Genomic DNA, 23,259 nt, shown 5'->3' with positions numbered 1-23,259 from the left:
CTGACACATCCTTTAAAGCTGATTCAGCTTTAAAGCAACACTTCCCAAGCAGTGGGAATAAAACCTCAGCCAAGCAAAATCTGTAGATAGCTCACTTAGCTATCTTAAACGCCATGGTCCTCTGAAACAACTTATCTAGAATGAACCAAAAAGAAATCCCATCTTCCCATAGACAATGAACCTCCCAAATTTAAACACCTGCTCCATTAATAACCCTTCTATTAGAAAGCCAGCTCTTTTACCATGGCATGAAAAGCCCTTTGAGCCAAAACTTGGACAAAGTCCAGACACCCCTGGAAGCTGAAATTGGCTATTACCTGCCAATCCACACCAGTTTCTGGGGATGAGATATGTTAAATAGTGGGTAGACATAGCAGACGATGCAGCGATTTCTCCAAAGCAGCTCTTTATTTGTAAGCTGGAACAGAACTGAACAGCAAACAGCTCAGCTGGCCTGCTTTTATAGGCAGCCGGCTGTCAACATTGTAGCAACAACAACCCAGGGTTTCCCGCCTAAAATAACTGATGTGGACCTGAGTGAAAACTATCTACAGTATCCCCCTGCTGGCCCAGGGTGAGAACTTCAGTACATAACACCACTCCCCACCGAGATAAGGCGTTAGTTACAATCATAGTGGTTCCATTACATACAGCAATACCTGTATTGGTTTCAGTAAAACACATAAGCATATTAATTGACCCTATTCACCATACAGCTTTAGATGTGCAGTTTGTCCAGTGAACATAGTCTTTTAAATGCGCTGGGCGCTTGGAAACCCTGCTGGATTGCCGAGGGCCAGTACCAGAGTCCTGGTGGCCTTCTGATTCTGGCGGTGACTGTGGTGCGGCCAAATGTGGCATTGAGCCCGAGTTCCCTGGTTCTGCTGTTGTCGAAGGAACCACCGTGAGCGGACTCAGTGGACGGTCAGGCACGGCGGTGGTATGAGTCTCTGGAGAGCCAGGCAGACCCAATGAAATGGCTTGGTTCGGCTCCATGCCCCCAGTTTCTGAGGAAGATGTAGGTGGAGCCTCGCCTTCCATTAACAACTGCTCTGGAACTGGGGCCACAGTTGGGGGCACAGCAGTAGTGTCCAAATCCCCAATCCTGCACCTTAGCTGGTCTATGTGCCGGAACCACAAGTGTCCGTTCTCGAGTGCCACCTGGTACGAACGGGGCCCTGTGACTCCCACTACCACAAAGTTCCAGGCAAAAACCTGATCCCCCGGAATAAACGACCGTGGGGCGTTAGTACAGCCCAGGGGCTCGGCCTCACCAAAGTCTGGGTGCAGCCGGTCAAGCGGTGACCTGAGGAGGCGGCCCATAAGCAGTTTGGCTGGGCTCTGCCCTGTGGCTGCATGAGGGGTGATGTGCTGCACAAGCAAGTATTCAGTGACCCGCTCGTGCCAGTCCCTCTGTTCCAGGGGCTCCAGTGTCTCTTTTGCTGATCGCACCATTCTTTCTGCCTGCCCGTTGCTGGCTGGGTGAAATGGTGCCGTTAGGGCATGGCGGATGCCCAGCCCCAAGAGGTACTTTTCAAAGGTGCCCGACGTGAACTGTGGTCCGAGATGAGGACACCAGGACACCCATGAGTTGCAAACAGGCCCCGCAGCACCCGGATGACGGCTTCGGTAGTGGTGGAGGGCATCAGGGCCACCTCCATCCATTTAGAATAGGCGTTCACCACTACCATAAAGTTCCGGCCATGAAAGGGTCTGGCAATATCGATGTCTACACTCGACCAGGCTGCCTTGGGTATCTCCCAGGTATTACCCTTATCTGCTGGCGGTGCAGGTCTTGACTCTTGGCATGCTTGACAGGAGGCAACTCACGAAGTGATGGCATCGTCCATACAAGGGCACCAGACGTAACACCGAGCCAACGCCTTCATTTTGACGATTCCTGGGTAGCCGATGTGCAGAACCCCAAGGACGCATTGGCGGAGTCTTTGGGGAACCACGGCTCGGTCCATACAAGGATGGCATCGTCCATACAAGGGCACCAGACGTAACACCGAGCCAACGCCTTCATTTTGACGATTCCTGGGTAGCCGATGTGCAGAACCCCAAGGACGCGTTGGTGGAGTCTTTGGGGAACCACAATAGGTAGCCGCGATGAGCCAAGAGCTCGTGCTGTCTGATTGCAAACAGCTGGAACTCTGGTGCGAAGGACCCTTCCAGCCACCCCCTCCATACCCAGTTGAGTACACGTTTGATGGTGCGGTCCTGGGTAGATGTTGAGGCTACAGCGGCAGCCGATACTGGCGCTGCTGGGTGGTCCTCAATTAGGAGGAGTGATGAAGCAAGAACCGGGTCTTCCACAAGTGCTGGAAGAGGGCAACGACTGAGTGCGTTGTCATGGCCCATTGATTTTCAAGGGCGATGGACGAGCTGGTAGCTGTACACTGCCAGAAAGACAGTCCATTGCAGCATGCATGGTGAGAGGGCCAGTGGAGTTGGTTGATCACTGGCAAGGAGGCCCAGGAGCAGCTTGGGGTCAGTAATGAGGTCCAAGGTTCTCCCATAGAGGTATTCGTGGAACCTCTTTACTCCAGACACAAGTGCCAGTGCCTCCTTGTTGAGCTGGCTGTAATTCCGTTCGGCCGGAGACAGTGACCGGGAGAAGTAGGCAAGTGGTGCTTCTCTTCCGTCTGGAAACCGGTGACCGAGGACGGTGCCGATGCCAAAGGGCGAGGCGTCACAGGCCTGGCTTCACAGGCCTGGTACCAGCACACTGTCCGATGAGAGGAGGGCTTTGACTGCGTTGAATGCTGCCGTTTCCTGATGACCCCAGGACCACGGTACCTTTGTGCTGAGGAGGCGGTGTAGAGGCTCGGCTAGTGTTGCTTTGTGGGGCAGGAACATATTGTAGAAGTTCAGCAGCCCCAGGAACGCCTGCAACTCCGCCTTGCTTTTTGGAATCGGGACCTGCTGAATGGCTCGGATCTTGGATGCCGACCGGAGGAGTTGATAAGGTAGCCCAGGAACTCCACCTGCAGAACGGCGATCTGGCACTTTTCTTTTTTCACCTTGAGCCCGGCCTCCTGGAACCTGGTCAGCACAGCGCGGATGCGCTCAAACAGCTGCTGATTTGAGTCTGCGGATACCAAGACGTCATCAAAATATGGCAGCACGCCTGGAAGCCCCTGCAGGAGACGCTGCATGAGGCTTTGAAAGATGCCAGGAGCCACATTTACCCCGAACTGCAAACTGAGGCACCGGAACACCCCTTGGTGGGTGACGATCATCTGGGCTTCAGCAGTGGCATCGTCGACAGGCAGTTGTTGATAGGCTTGGGCAGGGTCCAGTTTAGTGAAGACCCTGGGTGAGGACCCAGGGAATGCAGCAGGTGGTGAACAACTGGAACCGGGTAAGCGTGCTGCTGAAGTGCCTTGTTGATGGTGCACTTGTAGTCGGCGCAGATTCTTACTGACCCGTCCTGCTTAACAGGCATGACGATGGGGGTTTCCCACTTGGTGTGGTCAACTGGCTCCAAAACTCCTTGGGCGATCAGCTTGTCAAGTTGTTCGTCCACCTTAGCCTTGAGACCAAATGGGACCCAGCGTGGCTTTAGCTTGATGGGGGTGATTTGTGGATCTAGGCTGAAGGAGATGGGCGTACCTGTATATTGGCCCAAAGTGCCGTTGAAAACCTCAGCAAAGTCTTTGATTAGGCCATCAACCTCTGCGTCGGAGATGCAGTTGATGCCGGTGACTTCCAGGCCGAGGGCATCAAACCAGTCTAGCCCTAGGAGGCTAGGCCACAGGCCTTCGACCACCACCAGTCAGAACAGGCCTGAAAAATTCTTGAAAGCGACCCAGAACTGGCCAACACCTACCTCAGGGATGTCGTTTCCCTGGTAGTCTCTTAAATGTATGCGGTTTGGGTCGAGTTGCCTCTTGGACGGCTTGGGCATGAGTCTTTTGATGGTGCTCCAGGATATGACGGACAAGGCAGATCTCCATGTCACACGGAGCTCCTTCGATGAGCACGGTGGCATGTAGCTTGCAATGCGTAGGCGAGTCGGTTTGGCCAATCATGGTTTTGGATGGGCAGTGGCAGTTGGTGAGGGCGAAGCAGCTTCCCTTGGTGGACCAGGGGGAAGACTTGGACTTGTGAGATGGCGAAGGGGGGGTGTTAGACAGAGCCGATCGACAGAACTTAGTGATGTGGCCCCTCCTGGATCATCGCCGACAGATGGCGTCTCTGAACCGACACTTGGCATGGGAATAGTTGCCTCCACAGCCGGCACATTATGACTGGCCCGTGGACTTCTGTTTGAACTTCCTGCACTCCCACTTTGTCTGGTGCACGTCATCGTCTTCACCAGAGGATGCCTCATCACTGCTGGCCTCTTCGTGATGCACAGGGACTGGCTTCTTAGCAAGATGTGGGCTACTGGCCTTGCGGATTTCCTGGGCGGAGAGTTCAGCAGCTTCTGAGGCCATGGCGTCCTCAATGGCCTTCTGCAGAGTTAGGTCTGGCTTGGCGAGGAGATGCCGTTGCAGACCCGGACCCCACAGACGATTCAATCCATCAGGGGCATCGTCTAAGTCTCGGAACTCGCAGTGCATTGCAGCCTGTCAGAGGGCGGCAGTGTAGTTGTTAATTGACTCCCCCTCTGCCTGGTTCCGGTGGTAGAACGCATGGCGGGCAGCAATCTTGGACGGCTTTGGCGCGTAGTGGTTGCGGAGCTTCTCTTGGATCGTGTCCCACGGCTCTGCCTGGACTGCTAGAGGCGCAACCAATGCTCGGGCCGTCTTGAACACCTCAGGCCCTCAGAGACTGAGGAATAGGCCCCGCTTATGCTCCTCTGACACTTCCGTCAGCTCATTGGCTTGGAGGTAGCAGTTGAACCGAGCGAGGTAGGAGTCCCATGATTCAGAGGCTGGGGCAAACGGCGGTAGAAGCATGAGTGAAGCCATGATTCTGATGCCGACGTGGAGGGTGATGGATGGAACACAGTGCTCTAGCCAGAATGGTCAGCTCTGAATTGGTTCTGTTCAGTGATTTCACTCGGTCTTTCAGCTCAGCGATTCAGCTCAGCTTAGAGGGTGGCCGCATCTGGCTGTGCTCTGATGTCCATCAATCCCATCCTCGTCGCCAGTGTTAAATAGTGGGTAGACATAGCAGACGACGCAGCGATTTCTCCAAAGCAGCTCTTTATTTGTAAGCTGGAACAGAACTGAACAGCAAGCAGCTCAGCCGGCCTATAAAGGCAGCCGGCTGTCAACATTGTAGCAACAACAACCCAGGGTTTCCCGCCTAAAGTAACTGACATGGACCTGAGTGAAAACTATATACACGATACTCCTGGTGGCCAGGGGGAGAACTTCACTACATAACCAGATAGATATCCTCTTACATTTCCCAGATAGGCACACAGACTGAAACTGCGGGAGAAGAACCTCCCCCCTTTCCTCCTGCCTATCGCTCATCCTGAGCTGATCTAGGCAGACCTGCCTTCCAAGCAGGCAAAACAAATCACACAGACAACTCAGCAGGAAGGGCTGTCTGCTTCTGAAGAGACAGATGCTCCAGATTCCATTTCCGACTCTTCAGGGGGTTTGGGGTTTATTTCAGGGTGCGGGGCAGGTGATTGGGTCAGAGCTGGGACAGAGACAGGGTCCAGAAGAGCTGGGCTGAGACAGGGCTGGGGCAGATTTAAGAGGCATGGGTTCAGAAAATAGGTTAGGGCAAAACCCTGGGTTGGGGCAGGTCATGGGGGGCAGGAAGGAGGAGGGGACTTCTCTTCCTCAACAGTCTGAATTCTGGGGACTACTGGCTAAATGGAACACATGGATGGGCAGAGAGTGGGGGTGGGGCACATTGCAAAAAAAAAATAATTGGACAGAAACAACGTTACAATCATCCAAACCCATATTATACCTTCCTACCTCAGACTGGCAAAGCAGGTTTCATGGGTCAGCCCTATTAGCTTGACACACACGTCAGGAATGGCCTTCCTTCCCCTGTCGATTTAAAGCCAGCTGTTTTACAGATCTTAATTTCATCCAGAACAGTTACAGCTCTTCAGACACTCACAGATTCACACTCCTTCACCATTCACATGACACCCCTATTAATACTCACCTTAACAAGCTGTTTTATAGAGCACAATCACAGGTCCTAACCAGAATGGATCTCCTTGGCGTTCGCCCGTGACTTCTCGAGGTCTGCCAGTGTGTGTGTGTGTGTGTGTGTGTGTGTGTGTGTGTGTGTTATGGAGTCTCCTTTGGAGGTGCCCGAGGTGTGCCGATACTTCAAAAACCGTGCCCCGGTTTCTCACCAGAGTCGGTCGGAAGGCACAGCTCATAAACAGGGCAATATGACAGGCAAAATTACCGTATTTTTCGCTCTATTGGACGCAGTTTTTCCTCTCCAAAAATTGAGGGGAAATGTGTGTGCGTCCTATAGAGCGAATGCAGGCTTGTGCCATAGCCGCGCGCAACCCCTCCGGCAAGGAGAGGCTGCACGGGGCTAAAGGGGAAGCCAAAACAGCGAGCGGGATGGAACCCTTGCCTTCTTCCATAGCTGCGCGCAACCCCTCGGGCAAGGAGAGGCTGCATGGGGCTATGGATTGTTTAGCCTCACACAGCCTCTCCCAGGAGGTAGAGGCTGCATGGGGCTAAAGGGGAAGCCAAAACAGCGAGCGGGATCCATCCCGCTTGCTGCCTTGCCTTCTTCCATAGCTGCGCGCAACCCCTCTGGCAGGGAGAGGTTGTGTGCAGCCTGTACGCTGCTCTTTGGGGCTGGGGGGGGAAAATATTTTTTCCCTTGATTTCCCCCCCTAAAAACTGGGTGCGCCCTATGGTCCGGTGCACCCTATGGTGCGAAAGATACGGTAATGCCTTCTTAGCTCCACGTTCTGGCACCATATGATGGGTCTGCTTTCAAACCCTGAACCGTCTTTGTAACAGAGAATCAATTATTGGCAGAGACAGGTATATTCCAATGAACACCTTTAATCAGCTGAGCAAAGGTAGCGCAAGCATGCCCAACAAAGGAACTGGAAAATGCCAGCACAAGGAAGTCTAGAGTTTTAAAAACTATTCTCCACCCTCCTCCCTCCTCAGGGGCCTCTTGGCTGTAAATAAAGACCAGGCTTTAGAGCACTAGACACAGGAAAAGTAACTCCTTAACACAGGCACCTCCTTTTGTTACATTCCACAGCCAGAGCTGATAAGGGGCAATTACCGTATTTTTCGCTCCATAAGACGCACTTTTCCCCTCCTAAAAAGTAAGGGGAAATGTGTGTGCGTCTTATGGAGCGAATGCAGGCGGGAAAAGCCCCCAAGAGCCGCACACATGCTCCACGCACTCTTTAAAGGGAGCGCGGCTCTTGTGGGTTTTGCGGGAGGTGGGGGAAGGGACAGAGGGCAGCCCCTCAGTCCCTTCCCCCACCTCCCGGAAAAGCCCCCAAGAACCGCGCTCCCTTTCACAAGCCATGCAGAGCGTGTGTGTGGCTCTTGGGGGCTTTTCCCCAAGGAGGGAGAAGGGCACACACGCTCCACACGGCTCGTGAAAGGGAGCGCTGAGCAGAGCCTGGGATGCATACATATTTTTTATCTTGTATTCCCTCTCTAAAAACTAGGTGCGTGTTATGGTCAGGTGCGTCTTATGGGGCGAAAAATACGGTAACTAGTATCCCTAACAGAGAAACAGCTTCTAAAGAAAAGACAGATTACCCCTTGATTGGCTATAAACTGATGACATATTTCTTAGAATGAAACTCCTGACAGATTCTTCAGCAGGAAACAGAACAAAGACAGCATTAATTTAGCAAGCACAATTTTACAGAAGCGAAGATGGCATTAGTTATGAATACAAACACACATGCACACACACACACACACACACACACACACACACGAGAGAGAGAGAGAGAGAGAGAGAGAGAAAGAGAGAGAATAAGAACATATTTCTGAGACCCTACAGCAGCAGCAACAAATTCTTACCCTTTATCTTTTGAATTGATACATAAACCCATCATATTCTAGAAGAACTAGGGACTGTAACAGTCTGGTTAGGAAGAAGCTAAAGAGATCTTCAGTTAACTCAACTTGTAGACTGCAAGAACATTTGATAATGTAGATGTGCTTGGAGCATTGGGCTATTTTATTAATACATATATATTTAAATTTAATATCTTCTTTTTCAGCCAGAGAGGCAATTGCCCATCAGAGTGACAACTTTCTGTTTTTATATTTCATATACATAGGAAACAATGTTATGAGAACCATTCATGGTGTGGGAGAGATGATGACTCAAATGGTCCTCAGCAGAGGTTCTATTTTTCCTCTTTCTGTACCTGATGTACCCCCAAGTGTCCACCCAAGCAAGCAAGCCAACATTGTAGAGAGTGAAGATGTCACTGTCATGGACACCAAATTAAAAATCATTGAGATTTTACAGGTAAAGACCTTTACTTTAATTTTTTTTAATGAAACAGAGCACCAACAATATATATTATGTACTGTAACATCAAGGCATGAGCGTGAAGGCTTGTGGTTATGGTGCCTCCAGTTTTTGAATTGTGGTGTGGGGTTTTGACTCCAGCACAAGGCCATCTCACCAGCTAGTTAGTTTCCACTAGAGTTATGGCTAGTAATAGACTAATCTGGCAACTTCAATTTCTCTGTTTCTCAGTTTTCCAATTTTAAATTCTGTTTTCCACATTTGTACATTTCTACATCAATTTGCGATTTGTTTGTTTATTTAAAATCCTCATGAAAAGTTTAATGTGCAGTTCTAATATACACATTTTTGTACGAAATTTTAACCAATATGCACATTTTGCAATCAATTTATCCCTATACACGTATATTTTTGTTATTTTCCCAAAGGAGTTCATTTTATTGTACACATTTCCCTAAAATATGCATTTTTGTACACACTGGTTGAAGAACTGCAACAAAATTTTGAGAAGTGCAACTTTTGAAGGATAGCTGTGTCTCAGTGCACATTCTGGTGCGAGAAGTGTGAATTAGGTAGTTTCTCATTAAAATGCAAGCAAAATCAAATTGCTCCCCTATTCAACACATGTGCCTGATTTATTTGCACTATAGAAGACAGTTTCTATTAACAGATCTGCTAACAGTAGTTTTCAAAAAACGTGTGATCTTTTGAAATATTGCATTTTATTACATACCTTTTAAGGCAACAATAATAACCTTGGTTTCACAAGCAAATCATCTTCAGATGCTTCAGAAAACTCGCACAGAGGTTCAGAAATGTGTTGTGTCAATCTCTTGCTTTGTAGTTTATTCTTAGCGTTCGGCTTGACTACAGAATATCGTACATGCTGTCAATTTACAAGAAGGAATTTGGAGAGAGCAGTGAAAATGTTGATAGTTCAGTGACATCTCCCCCTGACACACCAACTCTCACATCAGGTATTGTTATTAAAGCGGAATAATTCAACATAATGATGATTCCTTTCAATAAGTGTTGAAATAAAAGATGAGTGGGCATTCACCTACTAGTTTAGGCAAAATGTTCAGAAACTCAAATGTGGGGAAACTTTGGAGATAATGGCTGGACAATTCTGACAATGCTTCAGACCTTACTCAGTTTATGAGTTGTTTCCAACAAAAGTCTTGAATGACTTATAAAAAAAATAAATCCAGCTAACAGTGCAATGTTGAAAATCAATTTAATATAGATGAGACGGTGGTCAGATTGTAACACAAATTCCTCCACACACATTCCGGCCTTAGACTTTGCCTCCAAACCAATAGCCCTGTGGAAAATTTATGGTCAAATGCCTGGCAGGAGAGAATCATCTTTGACTGACACACACACAAATGTCAATGTTGGCTCCAGGCAAGCTTCCCTGGGGAAAGTATTTCATAGATGGGAAGCTATGATAAGGTTACCAGATTTTTTTCAATGAATCCGGGGACACTTTTTAACTTCAGTAGGAATGACAGGATTTTGTCATGGGACTGATTTGTAAATCCGAGAACTGTCCCCGCGAAACAGGGACGTCTGGTAACCTTAAGCTATGACTGAAAAGACCCAGTCTCTTGTGGCTGTCCTCCAGACTGCTGCTTCGCTTGCACATGTGGGAAAATTGCAAATCAGTTTGGGGACTCGCATGCCTGCTCTTTGACTCAAGTTCTCCAATTGTACAGAGAATGTAATAGGTACTGCATTTATTTGATGGTGAAATCTCTCTGGCTCTGTAATGCAAAGTCAGATCACAGGATCAGGGACTTTATTTTCCAGTTTAGTTCTTACGTTCTAGGTATGATTTTTGGTGGAGAAGAAAGTGCCTGCTCCCTGTGTCCAGAGGTTGAGTATTGTTTGAACATGCATTCCAAGAATTGGATCGTACGTAGGTGTTCTGTTTTGTTCAGTAACTTGAAGTTTAGTTGCCCTATTTTTATTTATTGCTTCTTATTTGTGGGTTATGTGACCAAGCATAGGTGAGATGCTGTGGTCAAAAGGCTAGTGAGTGAGCTGCTGTCATCCTTGGACAATGTGGTAATAGTGTCCTTTGATTTCTTTTTTTGTGTCATACCAGTCACTGTTGGTCGTTCATTCCTAGGACAAAATAAGTAAGGGGGTGTAGTAATTTTTGTATTGCTAACTTTACCAAAATCTCATTTCATAGGAGTTGTTCCTAATATAGATGAAATTGCTGCTGAAGCAGAAACTATGTTTGCTGGCAGGTAAGCTCTAAAATGGCTCCATTCCTTCCATTTTTATACTTGGCCAACTTCGCCTCCCCCCCATCATCCTCCTGCTTTGTAATACTAACAAACACTTCCTGTTTACTCTTTTCCCTTTCTCCTGCTTGCTGATGTACTGCTACTTCAGTGGTAGAACTTTTAATTTGTAGAATGCTTTATAAACATTTTAATGATTCAGCCTTGAATCACAGTAGCTTCTATCTAGTAGACATAGACTGAATATTTGATTTTTTAAAAATGTTTTTATTTGCTGGTTATATTATACTGCTTTGAGATATTCTGAGTTGACTAAATAAATAAACAGCTGTTGAAATGAGCCCAATGAACAATGTGTGAGCTTCAGTATTCCAGAAATGCAACACCTCTCATCATGGAATCTGGTCAGGCTACTTATATATTTTATGTGTTTGGTTTATGTGTTTTGTTTGTTATGGCTGTAATGTTTTTGATATATTGTGGGATGGCTTAGAAGAGGATACTCTGAAAAGCAACCTATAAATAATAAGATAAACCTCATTGTCAGAGCTATCTAGTGATCAAGCCATAGCTTTTCAGACACATAACTGAGTAGAGTTTTTCAGTTTATAGTGCTTTTACATTTTTGCATCAAGTTCTTTATGCTTGCTAGTTTATGGTGGTTTTAAACTGATTTTATGCTGTTGGTCTTACTATTTTGTATTGTTTATAACTAGTTTTGTTGTGTGACATGTGTGTGTGTGTACACACACACAATATCTCTTGTTACACTGAACTGGTTCGTACATAATGCTAAGCCAGACATGTTCCTAGAAAGGAGATTGTAGCCATATTGCTCTTCCTCTAGTCCTGCTGCTGCACTGCTAAGCTATGGTTTGGCTGAGCTGTGACTCATGGTTTGTCTTGCACCAGGCAAATCATGAGCTGTAAACCCAAGAACAAACCTTGGTCACAGCTCCTAGGTTGCTACCCACTTGTGGTAAGTACAATTAGCTTTATTGTGCAGCTGAACCTGAGCTAGGGCTCCTGTTAGAAGTGTTTATTTTTTGGTAAATTTCCTTAAAATAGCTCAAAAATGTCATTTTCCCCCTGAGATTTTGCTAAAAAAAAGCTCACCGCTCCACAAAACAACTTTTGTGTCCAGATTTTCACTTTTTGAAAATGGCAACGCTAGCATGAGCCTACTTTGTGCTCTCGTTCCTTCTGTCTCCTTCCACCAGTAGCATATCATTCAGAACCATATTAAGTGTTAGGAGTCTAGGCTTGAGAACACAGTAAATGTACGTAATTTAAAAGGAGGATTTGTTGCAAAAACAAGCAGTTATCTCCGGACTGCTCTAGCCAAGCATCTGGCATCATTACTTAAGTTGACCGTTCTGAAGAGTTCTTCCAGCATCGACAGTTTGAACCTGTGACCCTTACGTCTCTTGTTTTGTCGGGATGTGCTAAGTACTCTTCTTAGTCTCGAGTATCTGGATATAAACTTACAGTAGTAGTTCGCGAAACCCAGGAATCGTTGCAAGTCTTTCTTGGTTCTGGGTTCCTGCCATGTCACCACTGCCTTCACCTTGGTGGAATCCATGTGTACTCTCTCAGGGGTGATGCGATAGCTCAAGAACTCCACCTTGGTCACGTCGAACTGACCCTTTTCTAACTTGGCGTACAACCGATTTTCTCTGAGCCGCTGCAGCACTTCTTCCATGTGTTTTACGCATTCTTCCAGGGTGTCTGAGTAAATCAAGAGATTTAGATAACACAACACTGTAGAGTCCACCAGACCCCCCAACACATGATTGATGAACACCTGGAACATCGCAGTTCTGGATTGTAATCCAAACGGCATGACTAGGTACTCGAAACTGCCGTATCTTGTACAAAAGGTGGCCTTCCACTCATCTCCCACTCTCACCCGTATCAGGTTGTAAGCTGCCCTCAAGTCGAGCTTTGTGAAGATCTTTGCTGATCTCAGCCTCTCCAGCAGATCCCCAGTGCGTGGCAAGGGATAGCGGTTGGGCACTGTCAGACTTCAATGATTACAGACTTCAGGAGTCTGTAATCATTGCAGAGCCTCAACTCTGAAGTGTCGTGTTTCTTCACAAAGAGCACAGGGGCACTCCCAGGAGTCTTAGTTGCGCTCAGGCTTTGGGTCCACGCTCGCCCCTGACAGGGATCCCTGGAGCTTCCTGTCTGCACACCGTTGCACCATGTGTGTTGCTGAGCCGCAAATAAAACACAGCCGCTCCTTCCAACGTTTTTCCCTTTCAGTTGGTGAAATTCCAGGAAAGTGCCTTCCTGGTGGCACCCAGTTGCATAGGGTCCTTCCCTTCCCTTCCTGCTCCTCCTGGGACCAGCAGCTCACATTCTCCACTTGCACAGTACTCCACATAAGTACTGAGGGTTAAAGGCCTTGCCTGACCTCGGCGTACCCTGGTGCGCTCCTGCAGTCTCAGGCCCAGCTATAATGAAGCCTGCCCAACTGCTTGCAGTGTAGGCTATGGGGGCATCCAAGCCAGTTCACCCAAAATCTGCTCATTCAGCCCCGCCTTATATAACGCAACCAGAGATTTCCACTCCCATCCCAGTTGCGGGACATACATATGAAACTCCGACCAATACTCCGCGACTGTCCTGTTTCCCTGCTTGAGGCTCATGAGCTTCTGGGCGAGTGCCGCCTCCCGCATCAGATCTAAAAATATGCTGTCCATCGTTTTCACGAAGGCATCCAAGTTGGCAAGTACCACATCATTGCTTAACATGAGGGGGGTCACAATGTCGAGCCCTTCCCTCTAAGAGGCTAATGAGGAATGCCACCTTTTCTCTATCGTCTTGAAATTCTGCCCCTTGAAGGCTCAGGAAATAAAGGAAGGCTGTTTTGAAGGCCACGTACTCTGAGGGCTTTCCTGAAAATCACAGGGGGCGGGGCGGCACTAGGCTCTTGGACATCTGTCTTCCACATCTCATGTCAATTGTCTGCCCTGCTCCCCCACCACTCCTTCCGAGCTATTGATCTGTGCCTTCAATTCCAGATTATGTTGCCACAATACCTGATAAGGATCCGCAGGCAGGTTCTGGCCTCCTTCTGTCCCCCCCGCCCCAAGGCAGCTGGGAGTTGTTGTTGTCTTTCCATTATCAGCTTTTTTGTCTTCCGACTAATGCAAATAATTGTTGAGAAGGGTCAATCTGCTAGGAGTCCAGGTTCCTGGCTTGAGAAAACAGTAAATGTCCGCAATTAAAAAGGAGGATTTATTGCAAAAACAAGCAATTAGCTCCGGACTGCTCTAGCCAAGCATCTGGCATCATTACTTAAGTTGACCCTTCTGAAGAGTTCTTCTGGCATCAACAGAAGATATTGAACCTGTGACCCTTACGTCTCTTGTTTTGTTTCCTGTCTATCAGCCATCCTATTTGTCTACGTCTCGGGCTCCTTGGGTCATCTGCCTCCCCTTCCTGTGACGAAAGGCTGTCTGTCTCGCTTTTTGCTTCTGTTTGTGCTTCCTGTGAGCTTTGGCTGTGTTCCAGCCAGCTCTCAGCTACTGCCTTATCAGCCTGCGGTTCAAGGTCAGGAAGAGGCGAAGCCTGCAGCTGTCGGCTCTCCTCTGCCTGAGTAAAATCCAAGCCTCTCTGTTCCTGGCTACTTTCTGCAGCTGGCTGCAAACCTTCGCTTGGAGATGGTGTATTCATTACATTAAGCTTATGAATACATGGGCTCTTCCTGATCCTGCTTTGGAAATTCCCCTTCATTCCCAAAATGACTTGCTATGTGGCCTTGGGAGGCTGGTGTATCAGGCTCATAGATTCAGTTGCACAGTTCTTTGGGTAGCTGAGGGGTCTCAAACCCTTGGTGAGTTAGGGACTTCCCCTGCATGTAAAGACAGGCTTTGGCGGACTGAGTGGATGAGACCAATAGTGAGTCCAATGGTCAAGAAGGCAGTTTCTGCACGTGCTGTAGTTCAGAGGGCTGGATGAGAATTGTCAGCTTGGGAAGGTAGCACATCAAGAAGAAGGAAAACTGACCCTAACCCTCTGCTGCTGTCGGGGACTGGGCAGAGGAGGAATGGTGGAGACCGTCTCCCCATCCTGACCTCTCCAGGGAGGAGGAAGTGGATGACAGTTTAGATGTATAACTATGGTTTGAGGGAGGTCACAGCTCAGAGGCAGATGAGGGGAAATGTTGGGAAATAATGGGAGAGGAAGAGGCAGGACCAGAACGGCAACTGACTGATACGGTCTTTAGAAAGCATTCCAGACCCCACTCCCAGAACCTGGCAAGCCTTAAAAGTAGGAGAGCAAAGAGCTCAAAGACATAAGGCATGTAGCAGCCCCCTTAGAAGTGACAAATGAGGAGGTGGGAGAGATGGGGGGGTGGAGATTAACTCAGCACAACACCATTATCCAAGAGGCTGGGTTCTATAGCCTCTCTATGTAATATTGAAATAAAAAAGCATGGTAATAAACTTTTTCTTGGTTTTATACTTTCCTGGCAACCAGCTGGGAGCTGCTGACATCATCCTGACATCATCCTCGTGGCATAGCCCTACACAAATCCAAAGTGAAGCCCCCAAGACAGTTGAATGGTGCCTTGTTCACCTCCTTCTGGGAGCTCCTACAGACAAGCAAGTGCCAAACATCTTGCTCTGTTTTCCTTTGGACCACATCAGCAAGGCCGAGAGCAGGCTCTTATTGTCTGGGTAGCCCATGACCCCCATACACACCCCAAGAGAGGTCACTTCGGTGCTGCTAACTAACACAGCAGTTTGATTTCACCCCTGGAGGCACACTCCATTGTCTCTCAGGACAGACAGATGCCAACAACAATTTATGTCAACTCCCTGTGTTGAGAGAAAGGAGTGAACAAGGCGCTGGGTTTTTATCCTTTTTACCAGGCCGAATGTTTTCACTTGGTTTTTGGTTTTTTTGTTTTTTGTGCAGAAAAGAAAAAAATGCAGTGCAGCTGGATGATGAAGGTGGCAGGACATTCCTGCGAGTCCTCATTCACCTTATTATGCATGACTACCCTCCTTTGCTTTCTGGAGCCCTGCAGCTGTTGTTTAAACACTTCAGCCAACGAGCAGAAGTTTTGCAAGCCTTTAAACAGGTAGAGCAACCAATTAAAGCTATTTCTTTACATATTTTTCAGTTGCTAGTGATGTATGTCAGTAAGTCTCCCTCCTCTAGAATGTAGCCAGAACATTTATGCAGTGCCTGTGTCTGTGTTGATGGAAGACTTGAAGACTTGTCTGGTGCTGCTTTTCAGGAGAGAGAACCCTCCCTGACCCACTTACTGCAGTGTTTTAACTGGGCTGTACCAGAGGCATACAGCGTGCAAAGTTTCTCCCTCTTCTAAGCTTGTACAAGTAACACATAGGAAAGAAGATTCTTTTTTGGTGTTTGACAGTTGCTGCATAATGACCTTCTACCTTCCATTAAAATGGTGCTATGCTTATTAGCTGCAGTTCTCTGTTAAGTGACAGCTGAGTGGTTGGCATGTTTTGTGGCGGGAAAAGGACCTAATTGGGAAATTAATGAACTTGCTCCAGCAAAAGATGGGAGATGATTATTCAGGAGTAAGAGATACCCAAGGCTGTGTGCCAGGATGCTTTGTAAATGCAGAAAAGCATCAGAAAAATAATGAATGACCTGCAGTGTTCACCTACCTAAAAAAACTCAGATTGTTTTTTAAAGCCTTTCTATTTGCAAAGATTGTTCTTTAAAATGTGGGACAAAGCTTGAGGAAATTTCACATAACAATTTCAAACAGTAGTAAGAGGCTTCATTACCTTGTATAGGTTCTTTCTCCATCCAAATTTAGCAAAAAAGAGAATTGGTTTTCATGGCAAAAGACTGCAGAATAGATTCTGCAAAATAAGAGCAACAATACAAGTGTTGTTATCTGCATAATTTAGGCCAATTGAAGACATGGCATCTGATGTGATATGAATACAGGAGGCTGCTTTCCCTGAGTCAGCCCATTGGTTCAGCTGGCTTGGTATTGCCTATTCTGAGCCGGTGGGGTTCTCCTGGATTTCAGACAGGGAACATTCCCAGCCCTGCCTGGATACAGTAAGGGTTGAACTTGGGATGTTCTGCATGCATGTCATCTGCTCTACCATTAAGTTACAGTCTTTTCCCAGTGTCATAGTATTTAACTTACCCTGGCGCAGAATTTTTCTTAAAATCTAATTAATGAAGTCATCCATAAATTATATAACAGAATTCTGAATCTGCATTGTTGGGAAGAAATGGGCACCAACCTGCAAAGGTGTAGCTAGCTGAGATTTCTGTTCGTTTGCATGTTTATATAGAAAAACATGCAAAACCTTAAATAGCAAGAGTCCTCTGCAGTAGAGGAATATTTGCTGATGTTAGGTATTATCTTTTTGTACTGCTTTATACGAGCCTTGTCACAGTGTTTATAGAGTTAATGTAGGGAAAACTGACAACTTTAGTTTCATTCAATGTCTTCATTAATAATCTTTACAAGCATGCAGCCTTGTAACCAATTTTACAGATGTTGATAAATTGAGAAATCATAATGAAAACCTTTTAAAGAAAGATGTTCTAGACATCTTGTCAGAAAATGAACAAATTGCAAGTCATTTTAGGAAACCCCTCCCCCATATTATTGCATTATGAAGGAAATAATCCCTGATGTTCAAAAAGGGATCTGGATGTCTTCTTGCAAAATAAGTTGAATTAGGAGAAAATGACAATTTCCCCCATATTAAAAAGAAAAAGGAGGTTACCATTTTTTCTAATCTGATTAATTTTGCAGAGGCGCATCCAAAGAATTCACACACATTTATGTGTTTCCCCCCTTAAATAACTTACATTTTGTTCATTTCTTACTAGGTGCCTAAAATGTCTCTTTTCAAATGTTTTCATATTACCATAACTTCCCAATTCTGTTTCAAGTTGGTCATTTTTCTTATCACTGTTCAGATTTGGAGTTCATAATTTCAGTGATTGCCACATTTTCTTTCATCAGTTAAAATGATATATTACCTTGGTGTAAAGTCCACATTCAGTATTTTTGAACTGGTTTGTTCATACATGTTAATCACCAGGCAACTAAAGCATTAAGTGGCAATTTGCATGCGTAAGTGAGCCATCGTACATCAAATGAGAAGGAACTTTCATATCTTCACCAAAAGAGTGATTCTCCATTGAATCAGTTCATACATTTAGCTGCAATAAGTGATGTGTATCAATGGGTGAACCATATGATTTCTCTTGCTTTTATGTATAAAAAATATTCTTTGGCTTGCTAATGTGATCTGCTGAAGGGTAAAAAAAAATCAATGGGCCTTATAAAAAGTCAAATCAAGGAGTTGATTGCAACTATAGTACAAAATGCAGCTCTGATGACATCTTTTTAAAAAATGTAGTGAAACTTTTGTGAAATTTTGGGATTTACAGGTTCAGTTGCTGGTATCTAATCAAGATGTGGATAACTACAAGCAAATTAAAGCTGATCTTGACCAGCTAAGGCTTACTGTAGAAAAATCTGAACTTTGGGTTGAAAAGAACAGCAGTTATGAAAGTGGAGAGCTGGGCGAAAGTCAGGCAAAAGGAAGCGATGAGCCCATTGAGGTGGGTGTTTTTGTTTTGATCCCTGCACATTGTTTCACTTTTATTTATTTTGAATATTTATATGCCACCATTCAATAAAAGGTTCTCAAGCTGGTTTACACAGTAAAACTGGGCAACAGTTAAAATGTTCCTAAAACACATTTCACCAGAGTTTTGTTTTATGTTTGCGTTCTGTAGACTTCACTGGTAAGAAGCTGCTTCAGCCCATCTGCACCACCACAGGGATAGCCTAACTTCTGTTGTCTTTGCTCTGATAACCTCTAGGTTGGATTACACCATGTGTTCTATGTGGAGCTGCTTGCCCCACATGGTGCAGAAGCTTCAGCTGCTGCAGCCAGGTTACTTGCCAGGGCAAGACAGTTTGGGCGATTCTGGCCTGACTGCGCTGGCTGCCAGTTAGTTTCTTGGCACAATTCAAAGTGCTGGTTTTGACTTATAAAGCCTTAGGCCTGCAATACTTCAAGGACCACCTTTCCCCATATGAACTGACCCAGACCCTGTGATCATCATCAGGCGAAAACATTCCTCTTCTTCCAGGCCTTTGGCTGATTAAACAATCTATGGCCTTTTAAATTCTCTCTCTCTCTCTACCTCTCCGCCTCTCTCTCTCTCTCTCTCTCTCTCTCTCTCTCTCTCTGTGTGTGTGTGTTATTGTTTTATTATTTTTGTATTTTTGAACTGTAAAACATGATAAAGGGCAATATATAAACTTAATAAATAAAATAAAATAAGGTATGATGGTTCCTGGAGGGAAGGCATTGCTGAGGGAACAGTGAGGATTAACGTCTCTCCCAAGCATTCTTGCTGACTTGCTGGGCCCTTCATTGGCCTCATGAGAATGGAAGAATAGAAGCCCCTGCACCTGTATTACTGAGCACCAGATCCAGGTGGCACAAGATGTTAACATCCAGTAGTGCTGGAACTTCTCTTCACCACACCCAGGTCCTATCAATTGTTAGGGGAGGCTATTGACTCCAGCTCCCATTAGCCACACACACTCAGCATGGCCAACAGAGAGGATGGAAGCTGTAGTGCAGCAGCAGCTGGAGGGCAGGGCTTTTTACAGCCAGAACTTGCTAGAACTTAGTTTCAGCACCTCTCGGTTGGGTGCCATGTGAGGAATTTATGATCTTCAGATCATAAAAGCACACTTTCGCTTCGTGTGCCAGCTCCCTAAAATCAGCCAAGTAATCAGCATTGTGCAGCTGCTTCAAAACATATCAGAGATCAAGTTTCCCACAGAAAGCAATAAAACACTCATGAAAGCAGTAAAGATCAGTCAAGTGATTAGTTTATTTGGCAGGCCTTAAAATGCATGACTGTTCCTATTTTCAAGCATCTACTACAGCTGCTACGCTTGAAGTCCAAGCTTTGCTTACTGTAAGGATATCAGGGGGTTACTCGAGAGCAATCAGGGAAATGCCTCCCTGGTCGGCTGTAAAGCCACGTTTTTGGTGCCAAAAACCCTTCACCATGCAGAGTGCCACTATTCCGTGGCTCGCTCATTCACTGGCAGAATCTGTGAGTGGGCAGTCCTTAAACCTTCCCCAGCAGAGTAGTTTATTGACACCCAATCTGCGCTTCCCCTCTCGGCGCGGAAGCTTACTGCGCAGGGAGGATGTGGGTAACAGACGTGGGTAACAGAGGGCCTCTCTCCTCCCCGCTTTGCTCAGGCAAGGTGTCCTGGCACCGCCTCGCCTCCTCTGAGCCCTGAAGCTTCTCTCCACTGGAGGCGTGGTTACTCTCCTCCGCTGAGGAGGTGCTGCTTCCCACGATCTTTGGGGGCTCTCTGTAATCCACCCCTCTCACCCCTGATCCGATGGCAGCTCCCTGACACTTACCAACTGCAAAACTTCTTTCCTACATCTTGCAGGCTAGGGAGATAATACAGAACTGAACAACAGCTCTCTGTCTCCTGTAGGAACTGTGCGTGTTCAGAAAACGATTCCCATAGAATGTGTCCATCTGTAGAAAACATTCCAGCACTTTGCTGCTTCTTAAATCTTCTTTCTATTTCTGGAAATGAAAGAATACACTCTCACTCACTCAACCCAACACACCATTGCCATTCTAAGAGAATGAGGGAGGTGTTTGTGGTGGGTTCTGTCACCTCTTTTTCTAGAAAAACAACACTGCTGGCAATGTCTTTTTCTAAAGAAACAGGTACTGGTACTCACCATGAAGTTGTTTTGGTGCCACACTTTTTAACAAAAAAAAGATAGGTGCTGGTACTGCGTGGTAGTAGTAGTAATTAACAATTTATAATTTATACCCCCCATCTGGCTGGGTATTAAAAAGCACAATAAAATATCGAACATTAAAAACTTCCCTAAACAGGGCTGCCTTCAGATGTTGTTTATTTCCTTGGCATCTGATAGGACAGCGTTCCACAGGGCGGGCACCACTACCAAGGTCCTCTGCCTGGTTACCTGTAACCTCACTACTTGCAGGGAGGGAACCAGCAGAAGAGGTCCTTGGAGGAGGACCTCAGTGTCTGGGCTGAACGATGGGGGTAGAGATGCTCCTTCAGGTATACTGGGCATGAATGTTTCCATTATTTACTAAACTTTCTCTTTCTTAACATGCAAATAGTTTCTTATGACTTCGTGTTAATGGTTTATTCATATTGTTACTTTAACTTCCCTTCTGAGAATTGCTAGATGTTGTAGGGTGACTGTTGTTATATTTACAACTCTTGTTAGATAACAGCTGAAATGCAGAGTTCATTGTCCTCAGTGTCTGGGCTGAACAAAGGGGGTGGAGATGCTCCTTCGGGTATACTGGGCCGAGGCCATTTAGGGCTTTAAAGGTCAGCACCAACATTTTGAATTGTGCTCGGAAACATACTGGGAGCCAAACTAGGTCTTTCAGGACTGGTGTTATGTGGTCTCGGTGGCCACTCCCAGTCACCAGTCTAGCTGCCACATTCTGGATTAATTGTACTTTCCGGGTCACCTTCAAAGGTAGAGCACATTGCAGTAGTCCAAGTGGGAGATAACCAGAGCATGGACCACTCTGGTAAGACAGTCTGTGGGCAGGGAGGGTCTCAACTTGCATACCAGATTGACCTGCGCCTCCATGGACAGCTGCAAGTCCAAAGTGACTTACTCAGTCATAAATCTCATGGGGTGACCTTGAGGTGAGCCACAGCCTCTTAACCTACCTCACAGGGTCTTTTTAGGGATTAACTGAGAAGGGGGGGGGGTCAGCCATGTACTCGTTGGAGAAAAAGGTGGGAGATAAATGCAATAAACAAGCTCTTCTGTAGGGGCAAGATGGAGATGTTGGTTGCCAACCTGGCATCCAGAGATCTCCATGTGGTCACAATTGGACCCGTGCCAGACACAAAACATGCCTGGCACCTAACACCTATTGTGCCCTAAGCTACCCAGGGCAGACACAGGGTAGCTACCCATAAACCCAACCCTTTAAAACTAGAAGGAAGAGGTGAGTTGGGTTGTCATACGTCTAGAACTTCCCAGACACAGCCGGTATTCAGCCCCCTTAAGGAGCGTATGAGTGGCAGTTGCTAAAATGTCTGAGGAAATCTGGACGTACGTCAAGCCATGTTGGGGGTGTAGATTAAAAAAGCTCAACAACTTTTGTGGATGGATTCACACTTTTGTGTCCGGATTTTCATGGCAACCCCTGAGGTGAGTAACCTCTACAGTGCTGACCCTTGTGAAACAGAGCATGCTGCTTTGCTGGGCTGAAGCAGGGAGAAGGAACAACTCAATCTCTCTGCAAGAGAATGCTATATAGAGCTAGCATGCCAAGTTTGGGGACAGTATGTTTCTTTTACAAAGAGAATAAGCAACTGCTTAAATATTCCCAGCAGAATGCAAATAGTTTCTGGTCCCTTCCCTAGAAGGATATGATGAGGGAGTGTCTATCACATGACATAAGGCTAGAAGATATGCAGCTGCATGTCACAACTCTGTTGATGGTGTGATTATCTTTCTATAACTGCATCTCTGGAATACCCTTTGGTACCCTTTGTGCACCACTGTCTTCCATGTGCACCACTGTCTTTTTCTGTATTTCTACTCCAACTGATTAGAATGATGCTCAGTTCTCATTGGGCTGTTTTAGGGGTTTTTGTCACCACAGTTTTATTTTCTTAGCCTTCCTTCTTTCCTTCCTTCCGCAAACCTTGGGTTCCTTCTTACATGCATGTTAGGTTCCAATATTATTGACACTTATCACCTGACTTTCCTATTAGAGGGAGAGATACTTAGTGCTAAATACTGGATAATGGCTACTGTAACTGTATGGGATTTCAGGGAGAAATGCCAGATTTCAGACAATACAGTGGTACCTCTGGTTAAGAGCTTAATTCATTCTGGAGGTCTGTTCTTAACCTGAAACTGTTCTTAACCTGAAGCACCACTTTAGCTAATGGGGCCTCCTGCTGCCACTGTGCTGCCGCTGCACAATTTCTGTTCTCATCCTGAAGCAAAGTTCTTAACCCAAGGTACTATTTCTGGGTTAGCGGAGTCTGTAACCTGAAGCGTCTGTAACCTGAAGCGTATGTAACCCGAGGTATCACTGTATAAAGATCAAAGGCTGCTGAAAAGCTGCACCTCCTCTTTCCTAGCAAAAAGGAAAAGTTGGATTCAGTGCATGTTAGAAATTCACCTCTTCCCTGCTCTGACATCCCCAGACTGATTTCCTTCTTCTGACCTTTTCCCTCCACCTGTCTTTCATTGGGTCTCTAGTCTCATATATGTAAACCTGAGGGCAGGGCATGTATCATTATTTTGAGTTATATGCAATGCTTAGTTGCTATGAACACTGCAAATAATAACACAAATTCTAAAACTAATCCAAATACTAACAAGAAATAACAAAAATTGAAGAGACATTTTATAGTGTGTATATTATCAATATCAATATCAATATCAATATCAATTTTCATACAGTTATCATACCTTCTTTGTGCTGGACACATTAGCATTTTAGGCTGTGATCCTGTGCCTATTTATCTTGGTACTAAACC

At 46.1% G+C, this 23,259-nt stretch overlaps 1 protein-coding gene across 7 annotated transcripts in view; it reads left to right on the top strand.

Annotated features, from left to right (window-relative positions):
* The window catches only part of ITPR2 (inositol 1,4,5-trisphosphate receptor type 2), a 330,950-nt gene that overhangs the window by 122,513 nt on the left and 185,178 nt on the right, over window positions 1-23,259 (top strand). For all 7 annotated transcript variants that reach the window (XM_083464129.1, XM_083464132.1, XM_083464131.1 and 4 more), the window contains 5 exons: window positions 8,219-8,412; window positions 9,260-9,392; window positions 10,616-10,673; window positions 15,600-15,765; window positions 18,087-18,260. In XM_083464129.1, coding sequence (XP_083320255.1) covers window positions 8,219-8,412; window positions 9,260-9,392; window positions 10,616-10,673; window positions 15,600-15,765; window positions 18,087-18,260 — 725 coding nt within the window. The remainder of the gene's footprint in view (window positions 1-8,218; window positions 8,413-9,259; window positions 9,393-10,615; window positions 10,674-15,599; window positions 15,766-18,086; window positions 18,261-23,259) is intronic.

Source organism: Podarcis liolepis (assembly GCF_965112155.1).
Source record: "Podarcis liolepis genome assembly, chromosome: 10".
Lineage (NCBI taxonomy): Eukaryota > Metazoa > Chordata > Lepidosauria > Squamata > Lacertidae > Podarcis > Podarcis liolepis.
The sequence above is the reverse complement of the archived record's forward strand: the minus strand, read 5'-3'. Positions and strand labels throughout refer to the sequence as shown.